This window comes from Mirounga angustirostris, unplaced genomic scaffold (genome assembly GCF_029215605.1).
Source record: "Mirounga angustirostris isolate CCGP_5_RB_7025 unplaced genomic scaffold, mMirAng1.0.hap1 SCAF_10, whole genome shotgun sequence".
NCBI classification, from domain to species: domain Eukaryota; kingdom Metazoa; phylum Chordata; class Mammalia; order Carnivora; family Phocidae; genus Mirounga; species Mirounga angustirostris.
Genome location: NW_026991718.1, coordinates 80,495,847 through 80,511,257, shown reverse-complemented (window position 1 = coordinate 80,511,257; position 15,411 = coordinate 80,495,847). Strand labels below are relative to the sequence as shown.

Below are 15,411 nucleotides of genomic sequence, written 5' to 3'. Positions count from 1 at the left end.
AGATTCTGGACAGAGGCTTTCCACATGTAAAAGCCTCGAAACACAGGAAGTCCTATTTCACAGATGAGAAAACAGAGGTACAAAACAACCTTTGTAAACAAAGTGCTTTGTTCTAGCTTCAAAACTGTGACAGTACAGGAATTTATAACCAGGCATTTTTTCCACCAGATAGCACCCCAACTGAGAAACATTTCCAAAGACCAAAAAGCAAAAAGCAAAGCAAAACAAAACCCTATTCTGGGCAAGTTATTTGGTAAAGAGAATAAAAATTCTCATGACAAAAAAAAAAAAAAAAAAAACCCACTTTTAAATGTTTTTTTTAAATGGTTGTTAGCATTGACATTTTTGTTTGCTAAAATATATATTAACTGGTAAAATAACTAAAATCTGGTGAAAATTTTTCTGAATTTTTCCGGTGAGAAATTGTTTTCCAGATAGCTTTCTGGATAGCTTATCCTGAAATTTTCAGGGGTTCTTGCATTTTTTTCATTTTTATTGAAAAATCCTTCAGGAACGTGTGAAATCCCTTTCTTTAGACACCAGACATCCCTTGAAATCCCCAGGGAAGCAGAGGGTCAGTGTGAATGAGCATCAGTCACCGGTCCTCGGTGACACAGGAACGCCAGGACTGACGGGAGCAGGGCTCCTGGCCTCCAAGTCACACAGATTCATCTGAGCATTTGTACTTTATTCTTCTAATTGCTTGACTTCCCACCTCCCTCGGTGTCAGCTGCAACTTCTGGTTTGCAGATGCTCTTATGCAACTCCATTCTATTTGCAGACTCTAATATGACCAAGTTTATTCATAGATTGCTACTAACCAAGCTCCCATTTCCTGAGGATCTGCTGTATGCTAGGCACGGTGCCTGTCAGAATATACCTCATCTTTCTAATCCTTACATAGCTCTACGAAGGAGATATTATACCCAGTTTATAGGTGAGGAAACTGGGGCTCAAATCATTTGTCCAAGTCTGCACACCAAGGAGAAGGCAGGATCTAGGGTGGGCCCTCAGACTCCGAGCTGACTGCCTCCCCCAGGCCTGCTCCCCGGGTGCTGCCAGAGCCACCTGCTTGTGAGAACAGCTGTGAGGTCAGAACAGAGCAGCGTGGACGGTGCGGGCCTCTCTGATCCCTGGAGTTCATGAGCATTGCGAGCTTGCATCGTGGACACCATGTTTGCGGATTTCGTTCACTTCCTGGGTCAAAGGAGAAAATCAACGGAAACCTTTTGTAAAATGTGAGAAAGTCCATACAAATGTTGCCCTTATCTTTTTCTGGACTGGTAAAGGGTGAATAATTTTTTTAAAAACCTCACATTTTAATCCATTTCAAAAGCAAGCAAACAAGTGGACTGCTGTTGAGGCTACAGATGGGATTCATGGCTCCTTGGTTGGCTAATGGCCTCTGAATTCCCCAGGCAGCACGGGGGTCCTCACCCTCTATCAGATGTGGGAGTGTGGCCCAGTGAGCCCAGGACAGGGCTGGTGCAGAAACAGATTTTCATGAGAATACTCAATACCAGGTTTTGCCAATTTTATTGGAAAATAAGTTCAGTCCATCGACCAGTGATATATGCTGTACATGGATCTGGAGTTTTACTATATAAAAATACTTGGTATCTGCTCACAATTGTACAAACAAGTTTCTAAAAACCCTTCATCATTAACCAGTAAAAATATAATTTATCAAAAACACCCCTGGAAAAAAAATGGCTCAATACCTTTTCTTCTATCACAAATACACAAAGAGGGGTAGGAGAAGGAAAATACAAATTCTGCTAAGCCCGTTTTCACAACTGGAAGCGAAAGGCTTTGTTGGCCAACTTCCCTCCAAACACTTAGGCTGACCAAAAAAAATCACCATCAGATAATGCAGTGAAATCTAATCAATGGGGAAGGCCTGAAAGGAAGAGCTTAAAAGAGGTTTTCAGGGAAAACAATAAAACAGAGGAAGTGCCCAGAGAACTAGGAGTATAGCTCCTTCCTCCAGAATCCTCCACTGGGAAATGGGAGTGACACAGTGACATGCACTTTCCTGTCGGGGCTCCTCCTGGCTCCGGGCACATCCCTTGACCCTTGTCCCTCCCGAAATTCCAGATGCAATGCCACTGGCAATTCCTGGTTTTTCTCCCCGCTCTTTACTTTCTGGCCAACTTTGCTGTGAGTCTAAGTTTCAGAATTGGCTTTCTTGGCAATACACATACAAGTGTATTTTATAGATGACAGACTAAACATCATCAGCAAGCATCTGATAGGCCTTTTGGTCATGACAGCCCCACATCCCAGCCCTGTGTGTGCTGCCAAATAAAAATAAGGCACTTAAAAACAAAAACCAAAAACAAAAAAAAAACCGGCAGTTCCAAAACAGTGCAAATACTCAACGCTGCCAGATCGGATCCAAGAGAAAGCAGGTGGAAGGAGAACAAGCAGGGCATTCAACTCTGTTTTTGTTTGGCTCTGATCACTTTGGCGGGGAGGGGTGCAATATATACTGTGTAAGTCTGTGTTCACCCATATCATTAAACATTAAAAATGTAAAAAAAAAAAAAAAAATGGGGCAACTAGCACATGAACTTGGCTTTGCAGTTTTCCGGGGTTTCTGGGGTTGACTATCATCAAGTTTCAAAAAATACTTTCCTATACCAAAAAACCAACTTGCTTTCATTTTTAATTCACTAAGAAATAATTACCTTTGGGGAAGGAATATATGAAAGCAGAAATGTTTTTCAGAAAACCTAACCATAATTTTTGTAAATTCCAACACTCAAAAGTTTAGAATTTGGTTTCTTAAATGAAAGCCTTCCTAGACTCAGCCACCATCCTAGAAAACAACCATTTCTTCTCACAAAAGTGCCAGGGGTAGGACTGAAGGGGGACATTTATTGACCTGAAGTCAAGTGTTCAAGACATTACATTCGAAGGCAGCAACACTGTTGTGAGCCCTAGGTCTGAGAGGACTAAGAACATAACTTTTAAAAAATAGGTCACTTGCTTTCTCTATAAAATTAGGATGATTGCAAAACTTAAATATGATAATCTGTGGACATTTTTCAACAAGAAAGCCCTACCCAAATCTATGTCAAGTGGGCAAATTACTTGTGAAGTCACCCGGACAAGGAGAGACACACCCCCCGGCTCCCCGGCATGGAGCAGGGTTTCTGGTTCGAGGCAGAACAGCCTTCTCATAAAGTGACAGCTAACAGACTAAGTGCTATCAGACTCAGAGGAGACAGCTGGTGTCTTAGGGCAGTTTCTTGGGGAAATCTCTTAGAGAAACAGAGTTGGAGTAAACTTTGAATTTCATAAAACTCTGGTCGGCTGGAGAAAATTCAAGAAGGTATTCTGGTCAGAGGAGACAGGAAGGAGAAACAGAGATGAGGGAGCCCTAGGGGCGGGTGTGAAGTTGCACGAGGCTGACCTGAGAACTCACAGAGCAGGACAGTGAGGGGAACAGCTGTGCCGATGGACTGGGGGAATCTGGGGGCTTTAGCTCCTCAACCAGGAGAAACCCCACAGAGGTGTTTTAGTAAGAGCAGGAGGAGCTTAGAGCTGCACTTTATGATGGACAGCTAATCCGTGGGCCAGGTGTGTGACACAGAGGAAAGAGGAAGTGACTTGAAGTTGTCCTTCCAAAGAAGCCATGAGTCAAGTGGAACGCAGAAAAGGAAGGTAGAACAGAATGGTCATTCCAGGGGGTGTAAGCATGCAGAGCTGGATCAGGTCTCTGCTACTCCTGCTTTTGAAATTTCCTCTTTCCAGCAAAAAGCTAAGGTTATTTCAAAATCGTGCAATCCTGCAGGATCCCTTTTTTCACCGAAATGAGAATTTTAACGGTCTGTAACATGAAACTCGGTCTTTGGAAACGGACAGCTGGCTGCTCAATGCGTATGGAAAGTGGGAAGCAAATGTAAAATTCTCCAAGAATACTTCTACCCTCCTCTGTGAAACACCAGTCTCACTTTGTCAGCAGCACTGCCAAGGAAAGCCAGTGGGGGGCCAGGGACCGGGCAATCCCCAGACTGGGCCACAGCCCTGCCCTCGGATTGTAGACAACTTCGTAAAACCGTTTATAGGTGCTAAATATTTCCTGCTTGTTCTTCCCTCTCATTCGCGGTCCCCGTGCCTGTTTTCAGCAGTGCAAACATTCAGATGGGGCATCTGTTGCCTTCTAAAAGGATTTCCAAGCCCTCAGGTGTGAATTGCTCTGACCTGCTATCGTCACCACATTTTGCTCCCTTAACAATCCGATTCCAGATGACCTCAGGGATAGCACCTGATGCTACAGGTGCATTTTATGACTGTATATTCAGTGGGGGCACAGCCCAGCCCGCAACGCCCAAAGACAGGAGTCACCCAAGGAACTCTGGGCTAAGCTTCTCCCTGCTACCCGAGAGGCACCTGCGCCTCCCTCTGCAGCGTTTTCTTAAGAGTCTGGCCCTGAGGCCAAGGACAGAAACTGGGGTTTGGATGAAGGGGGCTGCCGCTGGACTGGCATGTGGTATCTGATGTTCTTCCAGAACTTTGTCTTTGCAGACCGTGATCCCTCTCTAAAGTCCCCTGACCAGCGTATGGCCCCATGTTTCCGCTTAATGAATTTAATGGTTTCTGGCATTTTCTCATAGTCTTGGATTTTCTCCAGTTCGAGCAGGACAACTTTAATTCCATCCTGAACGAAAGCATTGTACATTGCTATCTGCTCTTCAGATGAATTCCCCAGGCAGCCCAATCCTGATGCTTCTGGGACCAAAATGATAATCAGTCTTCTGCTTTTCCTTATGTTTTCATTAGTGACCTCAACAATGTCTGAAAAACATGAAGAACAGCAAGAGTAAGTAAAATTTCAATTAATAATCATTCTCTCCCAAACCAAAACCTGACAAGGTTCTTCCTACCCCATCCCTTTTGTCTTCTAATGCTCTTTTTTCCCATCCTTTTTAAAAATATTTTATTTATTTATATGAGAGACAAAGAGAGAGAGAGCATGAGCAGGGGGAAGGGCAGAGAGAGAACAAGACTCCCTGCTGATCAGGGAGCCTGATGCAGGTCTCGACCTCAAGACCCTGAGATCATGACCTGAGCAGAAGGCAGACGCTTAACCAACTGAGCCACCCAGATGCCCCCTCTTTTTTTCTCATCTTAATTAAGATGAAAGAAGTTCCCGATTTTATAGACCAGCTCAAAACCTGACCCACAGAAGCTGAATATTTCATTTAGGACTCAGAATACTTCCAGTAGAAATTCTAAAACCCTAAACCATTTGATCTCTTCCACCCCTATTTTGCTATCTCAGTTGTAAAGTAACTATTGGATCTAACTAGTTGTGAAGTTTTTCAAAACTAAATAAAACTTAGTTAATTCTTGTGCCAGCAAAATATGAGAAAAATAAGTACTTTGCATTTAATAGATGTGAAAATCATCATCACACACCACCGAGGAGGTTCTTAAAACTGCCAAATCTGTATACCTTTGCCACAGTTCTTCTAGAAAGATGAAACATAACTTTAGCAATTATTTTTACAACAAAGACTTTTACTTTTTTCCACGACACACTTACCTTCCCCAACATAGGCATCCCTTCCATAAATGAACAGTTTATATCCACACCGTTCTTCCAAGACCTCAGGCAAGACTTTAAACACAAAAATATCTGAGTTAGAGGTGGACCCTTCCCCAAGGGTCTTTGGATATAGTATGTATGCATCATAGGTCTTTCCATCTGAATCTAGAGGGGGAAATGCAAAATATTTAGATCCAAAAAACAAAAACAAAAAAAACCCAAGAGATTTGGTAAAGTCAGTATCCCAAACATGCATTTCAGAATAAATTAATTTTTGTGTGTGAGGGTATGAATGAAGCAGCAATACCAAAAATACAATAACTTTTTAAAGTGGTTCTCTCCTACAAGTTTCTATTTATTGTGTTTTACTATGAAGGCATTCTTTTATTACTCAATGGCCACCTCAAGTGCAGAGATTCTTTACCTCTTGGTCTGGGAACTATCCTTAGCTCCCTGGTCTTATCTTCTTCCCTGGTGTCTCAGCCCTGAATTCTATCCATTCTTCCTTTTATGTATTATTGTAGTGTTAAAATTTTTTGCAAGGTTTAAACAAAAGAGAAAGTGAGAGCTTCCCTGATGCATGAAAATCGCCATTTCTTTCCTCTGAAGGCAGATCATGGGGTCATCTATGTCCTAACCAGCACTGAGCAATACAAACTGGATTTGCAAACAAATGCTCTAAATGCCTGTTTATCCCACCATTATGAACACTAAAGCAGTAACTTGGAAAACAATGCTATTCAGTCTGTTCAGTCCCCAAACTATAATTATGTATAAGAATAACTACTATGCTTGTATATGCCACTTTTCATTTTAAAATTTAAGTAAAAACCCTCTCAGTTATCTTCTACATCTCTTAACTATCCCCTTTCTCCAACAAGGAAATATTGCATAGAATACAAAATCGTACCTTTTCTGGGGAGAAAATCATAGCAAGAATCCCTGTACCAAAGCACAATGTCAACCTTGAAGATTTTGTAGATGAAAACAGAGCATGTAATTATTACTGTTAGCATGACAAATACACCAATTGTGTGCTTCTTGAAATCAGGCACTATTGTGGAGAAGAGGAAAAAAATATGTTAGAAACAAAAGAATTAAAAACTTGGGCATACCAAATTAAATATTATCATCCCAGAGAAACATTTTTGGGACGGCTCTGCAATCCTAAATCCCAGATAATATTAACCAGTTCATTATCATCACTTAATAAAACAAACTAACATACAAAGCCATCTAGAATTGATACTTTATAAAACTGAGGTGCACTGTATTAAATTTCCACCTAAATATTATAATACAGTTGACCCTTGAACACTACAGGTTTGAACTGTGTGGGTCCATTTATATGCAGTTTTTTTTACAATACAATTACTGTAAATGTATTTTCTCTTCCTTATGATTTTTTAATAACATTTTCTTTTTTCTAGCTTACTTTATTGTAAGAACACATACGTAATACACATAACATACAAAATATGTGTTAACTGTTCATGTCATCAGTAATGCTTCTGGTCAACAGCAGGCTATCAGTAGTAAAGTTCGGCGGGGACTCAAAGTTATACTCGAGTTTTTGACTGGGAATGGGAGTGTTGCTGCTACTAATTCCCATTTTGTTTAAGGGTCCATTATATACAATAACACAGAAAAGATGCCAAAGCCCATAGGATAGAGCACTTCAGAGTAAAACAAGTCAAAGTCACTCAAAAGCCTACAGAAGTTTCTGGAGTGTAGAAGAGTCAGGTGAGGAAAGCTGAAGTTTGGGGGAAAGGAAAAAAGGGGCATAGGGATGCCATACAGAATGTGTCACTCTTCCACATTTTCCTAGCTTCACTCCCTAATTATTCATCCAATGATTACAGAAGGGCAGAGAAGCAAGGTGAAGGAGAAGTAAGGGGGTGCGGTGTAGAGAAGAAAGAAGAAAAAAGTGCCTTCTAAATGTCAGGAGTCATGTAGGCATCCAGAAAAGAGAATCTAAAAGCTCTATTATATTTAATTTCCCAGTTTGGCTGAGTGTTGTTGGAGTGGGGGGTGGGGTGGGAGAGATGGGGTGACTGGGTGATAGACACTGGGGAGGGTATGTGCTCTGGTAAGCGCTGTGAATTGTGCAAGACTGTTGAATCTCAGATCTGTACCTCTGAAACAAATAATGCAATATATGTTAAGAAAAAAAAAAAAGAAGAAGAAGAAGGTAGCGGGAGGGGAAGAATGAAGCGGGGGAAATCGGAGGGGTAGACGAACCATGAGAGACGATAGACTCTGAAAAACAAACTGAGGGTTCTAGAGGGGAGGGGGGTGGGAGGATGGGTTAGCCTGGTGGTGGGTATTGAGGAGGGCACATTCTGCATGGAGCACTGGATGTTGTGCACAAACAATGAATCATGGAACACTTCATCTAAAACTAATGATGTAATGTATGGGGATTAACATAAGAATAAAAAAAATAAAAATAAAAATAATTTCCCAGTTTGGGTCTTTGATCCATCTACAGCTGATTTGAGTATGAAATAGGAATCAAGAGATATACCATTTTCCAGACCAATATCCAATTGGCCCAATGGATAGTTCACATTGATAGTCTTAATTATGGTAGCTTCACACAAGATCATGGTACCTGTAGTGTAAATCTTCTAGATTTGCTGTTTTTATTCAAGACCACCTTGATTATTCTTGCCCCTTAACATTTCCATATGACTTTTAGAATAAATCTACCCACAACATACCCACACAAATATATACCCACACTTGCACAAATACTGTTGAAATTTTGATTGGAACTTTTTTGAATCTATAGATTCATTTGAGGAGAACTGATATCTTTATAACACGGAGTCTTTCAATCTATGAACATTGTATATCCTTCTACCTATTTAGGTCTTCTCTAATTTATCTCAATGACATTCTTTTAGTTTGTATCACAGAAGTCTTAAACAACCTTTGCCAGATTTATTTCTAAGTATTTGATAATTTTTGATACTATTGTAAATGTAATATTTTAAATTTAATTTCTATTTGTTGTTGGTATTTATTGACGTACATAGAAATACTATATGTACATATATATGTGTTTACATGTAGAGAGAGACTAGTGATCTTGCTAAATTCATTTATTAATTCTAACAGTTTGTCTATAGGTTTTTAAATCTTCTTCCATGTACACATTCATAAATACCCTATATTTAATTCAACTACAAATAATCAAAATATTTCACAAATATTTTTAATATTGTTTGATTATATAATTGAAAAAAAACCCAGTAACTTCTGACATCCTCTCTGAAAAGTGGATATTTAGGCTGTCCTATGCTGTCATTTACCTAAAAATATTCATTATATACCTATGATATGCCAGATTTAAGTCACTACTAGCTCTAGAAATAGAATGATTGGCAAGATAAGTGGTCAGCACTGTCACAGAATTTAAGTCAACAAAGAAAACTAAGTATGACAGATATTGTGACAGGGACATAGGGTTTTCTGAAAGTATATAACAGAGGCATTGTCTGTTTGGTCAGAGAGCTGGTTAAGGGCAGGCAAGAGAACAGAAAGCTTCCTAGAAGAAATAGTTCATCTGACAAGTGAAAAAAAAGAAGTTTGCCAGGTTAAGAGGAATCCAAGAGCGTTCCAGTCAGAGGGAAACAGCATTGTAAACCTCAAGGTCATAGACTCTTGAGACAGTAAACCAAAACTGCATTTCAAATATTCTGTTGTTTACCTGGATGTATTAATTGGATATATGCTGAATTTATACCGTCTGTATTCTTGGCTACACAGGTAAATGGATATAGATAAAATCTACTTTCCACTTCTGAAATATTAAGAATGGTGATGATTGTATTCCTTCTTCTATTTGAAGGATTTTCCACTCTGTTCAAAAGAGAGAGAATAAATGAAGTTGTTTAAGTAAAACTATAACTGAGACACATATACATGGTTCATCTCTTTTTTCGCTACATGAATTGCAGCAGAAATTATCACCAGCCCTATGCACAGGGATAATAATCAGGCTTTTAGCAACACTAATCTGAGATTTTATAGCCCAAAGACCACTGTGCGTCAAAGACTCAGTAGTTGAGATCAAAGTAAAATTACCAGCTTCCGAGAAGAAAAAGATGGATGTGCATTCTAGTCGCCATGGGGGCAGAGAGAAGAATACATGAAACAAGAGGAGACTGGAGCAGATGACCAAGGAGAATGCTAAGGAGTCAGGAGTTGATCCCTAGAGAGGAAACAGAAAACCACTAGAGACTTGAGAGGTGGAGTGCCCGATTCTCAGTCCCACTTAATGAGTCTTTCCTAAACTGTTTAAAAAACGGAATAACATGACAGGTAATTCAGGAAAGTTGCTTCATTGGAATGTTGTAACATGTTTATCCAAATTCAAGAGAAAGCCTTCCAAGTGGTCCAGAATTTGCACCACAATGACACGTATTTTTACCTGAAGTGTGTAAGATCTTATAAATCCTGTTTAGCTCAGCAAAACTCAATATGGGCAGCAAAGGGTCAAGGGCCAATCAACTAACTTTTGCTATCCAATTAAACCATCAAGGTTGTATAAATTTCATGACGTGAAATTTAATACCAAACTTCTCCATTGCATGAGTGGCTTTTAGCATACTTACGGTACATATTCCTCTGCCAGCACGGAGTCCTCATCCTGAATTGATGACCCGTTCCACTTCCAGTAGACATAGTCACTAATGTGGCCACTGACATTGCAGATCAGTTGTAGCTTGGATCCTGCAAAGCAATGTAGTTTTAATCATAGCAATCGACTTTTATCTGATTTATCTAGATTAATAAATGGCCATTGAATAAAAATTTTAAATTATAGAAAAGTACAAAGAAAAAGAAAAGTTGCCCTTAAGCCCCCTACTTGGAGATAACCATGATTAGTAACTTCGTGCATCTTATTCCTCATCTTCTCTGTGTACACATGCAATTTTTTTCACATGCAATTTTAAAAATGGAGTGTTATTGTCTATTATTTGTAAATATTGTATACTGGGAATTCCAGCTCACGTGATCAGCCTTCCAAAATAGTCTGTTTCATGGCTGTTTAGTATTCCATAACACACTATGACTGATGCTTTTCCAATTGCTAAACACAATTGGTTTCTAATTTTTTCACGATTAGGATTAATATTCTAACGACCATTCTTGTACATTAATATCGTATATATCCTGAAGCACTTCTTTGAATCTGGAAGTACGGATTTAAAAAGCCAGACCCCCTCCCCCAAGTGAGACTGTACGTATCTACACTTTGTCCAGCAGTGTAGATGAGTGACTTTTACCTCCCAAACCCCCAGATTTCAAATATTTTTGGTCATTGCCCAATAAGAGAAGAAAAAATTCCATTTAAATATTCATCTGCATTTCTTTTTTTTTTTTTTAAGATTTTATTTATTTATTTGACAGAGAGAGACACAGCGAGAGAGGGAACACAAAGAGGGGGAGTGGGAGAGGGAGAAGCAGGCTTCCTGTGGAGCAGGGAGCCCGATGCGGGGCTCGATCCCAGGACCCTCGGATCATGACCTGAGCCGAAGGCAGACGCTTAAGGACTGAGCCACCCAGGCGCCCCTATTCATCTGCATTTCTTGAAATCATGATGAATGAACGTGTCTTTTATAAGTTTAGTATTAATTTGCCTTTAAGAACTTGTTGTTATGTTTACTGTCTATTACTTAATTGATTCTCATATAAATCTCACTGCTGCGTAGGAGCTCTTTATTCATCCATGATATTAACTCTTTATCATATGTGGAAGTTTCCACGTATGATATTCCAAATACTGTTCAGAGTTCACTACTTTCCTTCTATTTTTGTTTATGGAAATTCTTTGGTGTAGATGTTTTTATTTTTTACTTGGTCAAATTTCTGTTTTCTCTGTTCTCACAATTTTTTTCTAAAAGCTCTACCACCAAATCAGGAAAATATCTATATACATTTTCCTTGAGATATATAAAATGTTTTCATTGTTTTGTTGTTTTGACTGTTTGAGTTCTTTACTCTGTCTAGAATATAATTGAGTATGGTAGGAGGGAGAGATTGAACCTAAGGCTTTTATCTAAATAGCTGATGGATCATTTCAGAACTGCTTATTGAATAATAATTCCACTTTTATTAGAAAATAAATTATTTATTTGGGACTTTCTTGGTTGATCTGAATGTGTATACTGATGCCAACAGTACCTAACAGTTTTAGGGTAAATGTTAGTATCATTTAGAGCTCTTCTTCCCAATGTTATTTTAATAATCTCATCATTTTAATCTTCTGGGTGAATTTTAAGAACCACCTGCCAACTTTTGAGCCCATTCATATATTTTTTTAAAGATTTTATTTATTTGAGAGAGAGAGAATGAGAGAGAGAGAGCACATGAGAAGGGGGAGGGTCAGAGGGAGAAGCAGACTCCCTGCCGAGCAGGGAGCCCGATGCGGGACTCAATCCAGGGACTCCAGGATCATGACCTGAGCCGAAGGCAGTGGCTTAACCAACTGAGCCACCCAGGTGCCCGAGCCCATTCATATTTTTATTGGAATTCCATTAAAACTATAATTTTAAGAGTCGCTATTTTTACAATTTCCAGTTTTCCATATAAGAAAAAACATACATTTCTATTACAGTTTTCCTTATATCGGTGTTTCTCAAGATTTCTTTCATTATTGTTCCCCTTGGAGCCTTTTAAGACATTTTTATCCTAATTGCCTCCTTCCCAGTGAATTTTTAATACCACATACAGGATATTGCTTTAGATTTTTTTTTCCAATAAGAACCAATTTTCTCCCCATTGGAAACAACATCACTCCCACTCTTTGTCGATATGTAAGCTTTAAATCTCAATTTTCCTGAGATATAGGTCAGAATTTGCATTTTTTCTCCCCTATAAATCCTATATATTTTTGAAAAGATTTTGCTAAGAAATTTTATAGACATCTCTATGACATGTTGCAAATGGGATCTCTTTCCCCATTATGTTTTCTAGTTGGTTATTGCCAAACAAGTTTACCATTTTGGAATATCAATTTTATTCATTCGCTTGCTTTTACGAATATTTTGTTTATTTTAATGAAGTTGGTATAGACAATGTCCATTTAAAACCCAGATGCCTAGGCCAAAAAGTACAAATAAAATAAAAAAGAGCAGTGCTCTGTTATAGACACTTCTGCATGAATAACTTTATTAACTACCTAGGAAAATCACAAGTTTTGGGGATCTTCTGACAAGATTTTTCTTTAATCTTAAAATGATTTATCTTCAGTGAAGCCATCTTTGGAGTTAGTCCCTATTCTCACTGTCTCTATGCCACCTTGACTCCAGCCCGATATTCCTCTTCTTTGGGGCCAAACCCTCAGATTTTCAAAGCAGCTTTAAGTGAAGGAAAGGCCATTTTTCCACAGCTCGGTTCTCTGAGAAACTTCCATTTCCCACCGAAAGCCACAAGTCCAGGAAGGAAGTAACTTCCTGAAGTTGCCAGAACTTCAGGGCCAATCGGAAAGCCATTATGAACACTGCATTGGTGAGTCTTATTTACCATAAGCCTGAAGACCCACAGTCCTGGAAAAGGTGGCCCCTCAGTGTACCCGCGTAATTCATAAAAAGGAGAGGGCAACAGGAAGGGCACTGAGGTTTCATCACCAAAACTCAGCACCAGGGAAACAAATGATAATGACTAATGGACACCAGAATTCACATCACCAGATGTCTTAAGGAGGTGAGGTGCCAGTCTTCAATTCCATCCTGAACGCCACATGACAAAAGAACTATTTTTAAAACTAAAAGAGGATTAAGGGGGAAAGAAGAAAAGATAAAAATAATATCTAAACTGTTGAATGACCCTCTGTTTGTTCCTGATAAACTTCAATCACATCTTCCTCCATTCCCAGCTCCCTAGGACTGTGATTATCAGCAATCCTCTGACCTTCGAAGAGAAACCTGAGTGAATTCACTGGAACATCCAGTCTTTGACAATATGATTCTCTGAGTTGCCGGAGATGTGTCGTCCACCATCCTCACTTCAAAGTGAATCTCACTGCACCATGTCCAGTGACTCTGAGTTTAATGTATGCTCTTTCCTTATCCCTCAAGTCCCCAGTAGAAGGTTTTGCCTCCTGGTCAAACGTAATGATGATAGCTTCACCCAGAGTCTCCTCCGCAAAGTAGTGGCCTTGGGGAGGCAGGACCTCGCCCGGGGACTTACAAATCCATCTCTTCCCCACAGCACACCACCACAGCAGAGGGGACTTCCACTACACCTAGAATATTAATTTTATATAATAATATATTAATTCTAACTTCTCCCTGGTAATTCTCTTGAGAGTTATATATACATTATATGATCTGAAAATAATAATAAAGTCCTTTTCTCCCTTACAGTAAACATGCCTTGGTTCTTTTATGTATGATTGCCTCAAGTGGGCAATTCTCGAATATGTTAAGTAATGCTGCCTTATTTGGGCATCTATGCGTGTAGAACATCTAACACTACAGTGGTTCACCATTAAGAATGTTAGTGACTATTGGTTTGAATCAATGTTATTTATTAAGTTAAGGAAGTATCTATTTTTCTAAGTCACTTTATTGGTAATTGGTATTGAAGTCACTTTATTGGTAATTGGTATTGAATCTTAGCAGATGCCTGTTTGACACCCTTCAGGATAATCATATGACAGGGTGATGTGTGCATCTGGTCGACGGGATATATTAAAATAACTATTTCCTAATATGAAGCTATTTTTTAGATTTGGAGATCAATGCCACCTGAACTTCAGAACTCTAAAATGTATACCACTAGAATATGAATTCTTAACAGAAGCTAGGGCCAACAGGGCAAAAAGTGGTTCTTGGGGAGAGGGCAAGAAAATCTTAGATATTGCAATGGTCTGTGGCCCTGACAAGTGCCATGGTACATCAACAGATATATAATAGATATGTGGCATTAAAACTAAGGAAGGGAAGAGGATTGGGGAAGAGAAATGCCTTTTTAGACTCTACAGGGGAGCATTAATGAGGAAAAAAAAAGGGTTGAGGAAAACTGCTGTAGATTCTATCGGCCTATATTTAATTTGAGTTTTCACATCTCTGCTTGTTTATATCTATGAATGTCTTTATATTACCTTCCACCATGAATAACAACTTGGCCAAGTACAGAACGCATTGGTCACAAACTTTTACCTTCTAATCTCCGTACAACTATTCACTGTCTTCATGCAGTGACTTTTACAGAAGAGAACTTTGCATGCCAGCCTGGTTTTTGATCCTCTGATACGAAAATCTGATTTTATGTTTGGACCAGTGGTTTTCAAGAGAATTTTCAGTGACGGCAGAAATGTTCTATATTTGTGCTAACATGGTAATCCCTGGTCACATCTGGCTATTAAGCCCTTGAAATATGGCTAATGTGACTGAAGAACTAATTTTTAATTGAACTAAATTAATTAATTTACTTAATTTAAATTTACATATTCATAGCTACATATGGCTAGTGGCTATTGGAGTGTATTGTATAGGTCTGGATGCTTATAGGATTATGTCTTTGTTCTCGAAATAAAAAATTTTCACTGACTTGATGGTCATTCTAGAAAAATACTTTTCCTTTTTGGTCTATTATCTTACCCTTCAGTCTAAAAGCTTAGCTCTGGTCTTAAGAATTCCATCCTGGGCCAGTCAGATAAATTACATTTCTCATTTCTAGTCCTGTTGAACTTAGCCTTTGGCTGATGTTTTCATGGGTAATAAGCATCCACAGGAAAGTGAGGGTGGACAAATCAGACATGGCTAGATTTCTGCTATGAAAGGCAGGGAATCCAAAGAAACATTTAAAGACATAATTTGTGCTATTTTCCCACTAAT

At 39.1% G+C, this 15,411-nt stretch overlaps 1 protein-coding gene and 1 pseudogene across 2 annotated transcripts in view; both read right to left on the bottom strand.

The window, feature by feature from the left end:
* Positions 1–1,519: 1,519 nt before the first annotated feature.
* The window catches only part of IL1R1 (interleukin 1 receptor type 1), a 71,983-nt gene continuing 58,091 nt past the window's right edge, over positions 1,520–15,411 (bottom strand). Inside the window, 6 exon segments of the mRNA XM_045885258.2 lie at positions 1,520–4,437; positions 4,439–4,803; positions 5,555–5,722; positions 6,468–6,611; positions 9,273–9,424; positions 10,180–10,297. Coding sequence (XP_045741214.1) covers positions 4,384–4,437; positions 4,439–4,803; positions 5,555–5,722; positions 6,468–6,611; positions 9,273–9,424; positions 10,180–10,297 — 1,001 coding nt within the window. The 3' untranslated portion in view covers positions 1,520–4,383.
* Positions 10,304–15,334, bottom strand: LOC123850681 (small ubiquitin-related modifier 1-like; annotated as a pseudogene). Its single transcript, XR_006792392.2, has 2 exons — positions 15,239–15,334; positions 10,304–13,808 (listed from the first exon to the last, which is right to left on the bottom strand). The product of XR_006792392.2 is annotated as a small ubiquitin-related modifier 1-like (transcript).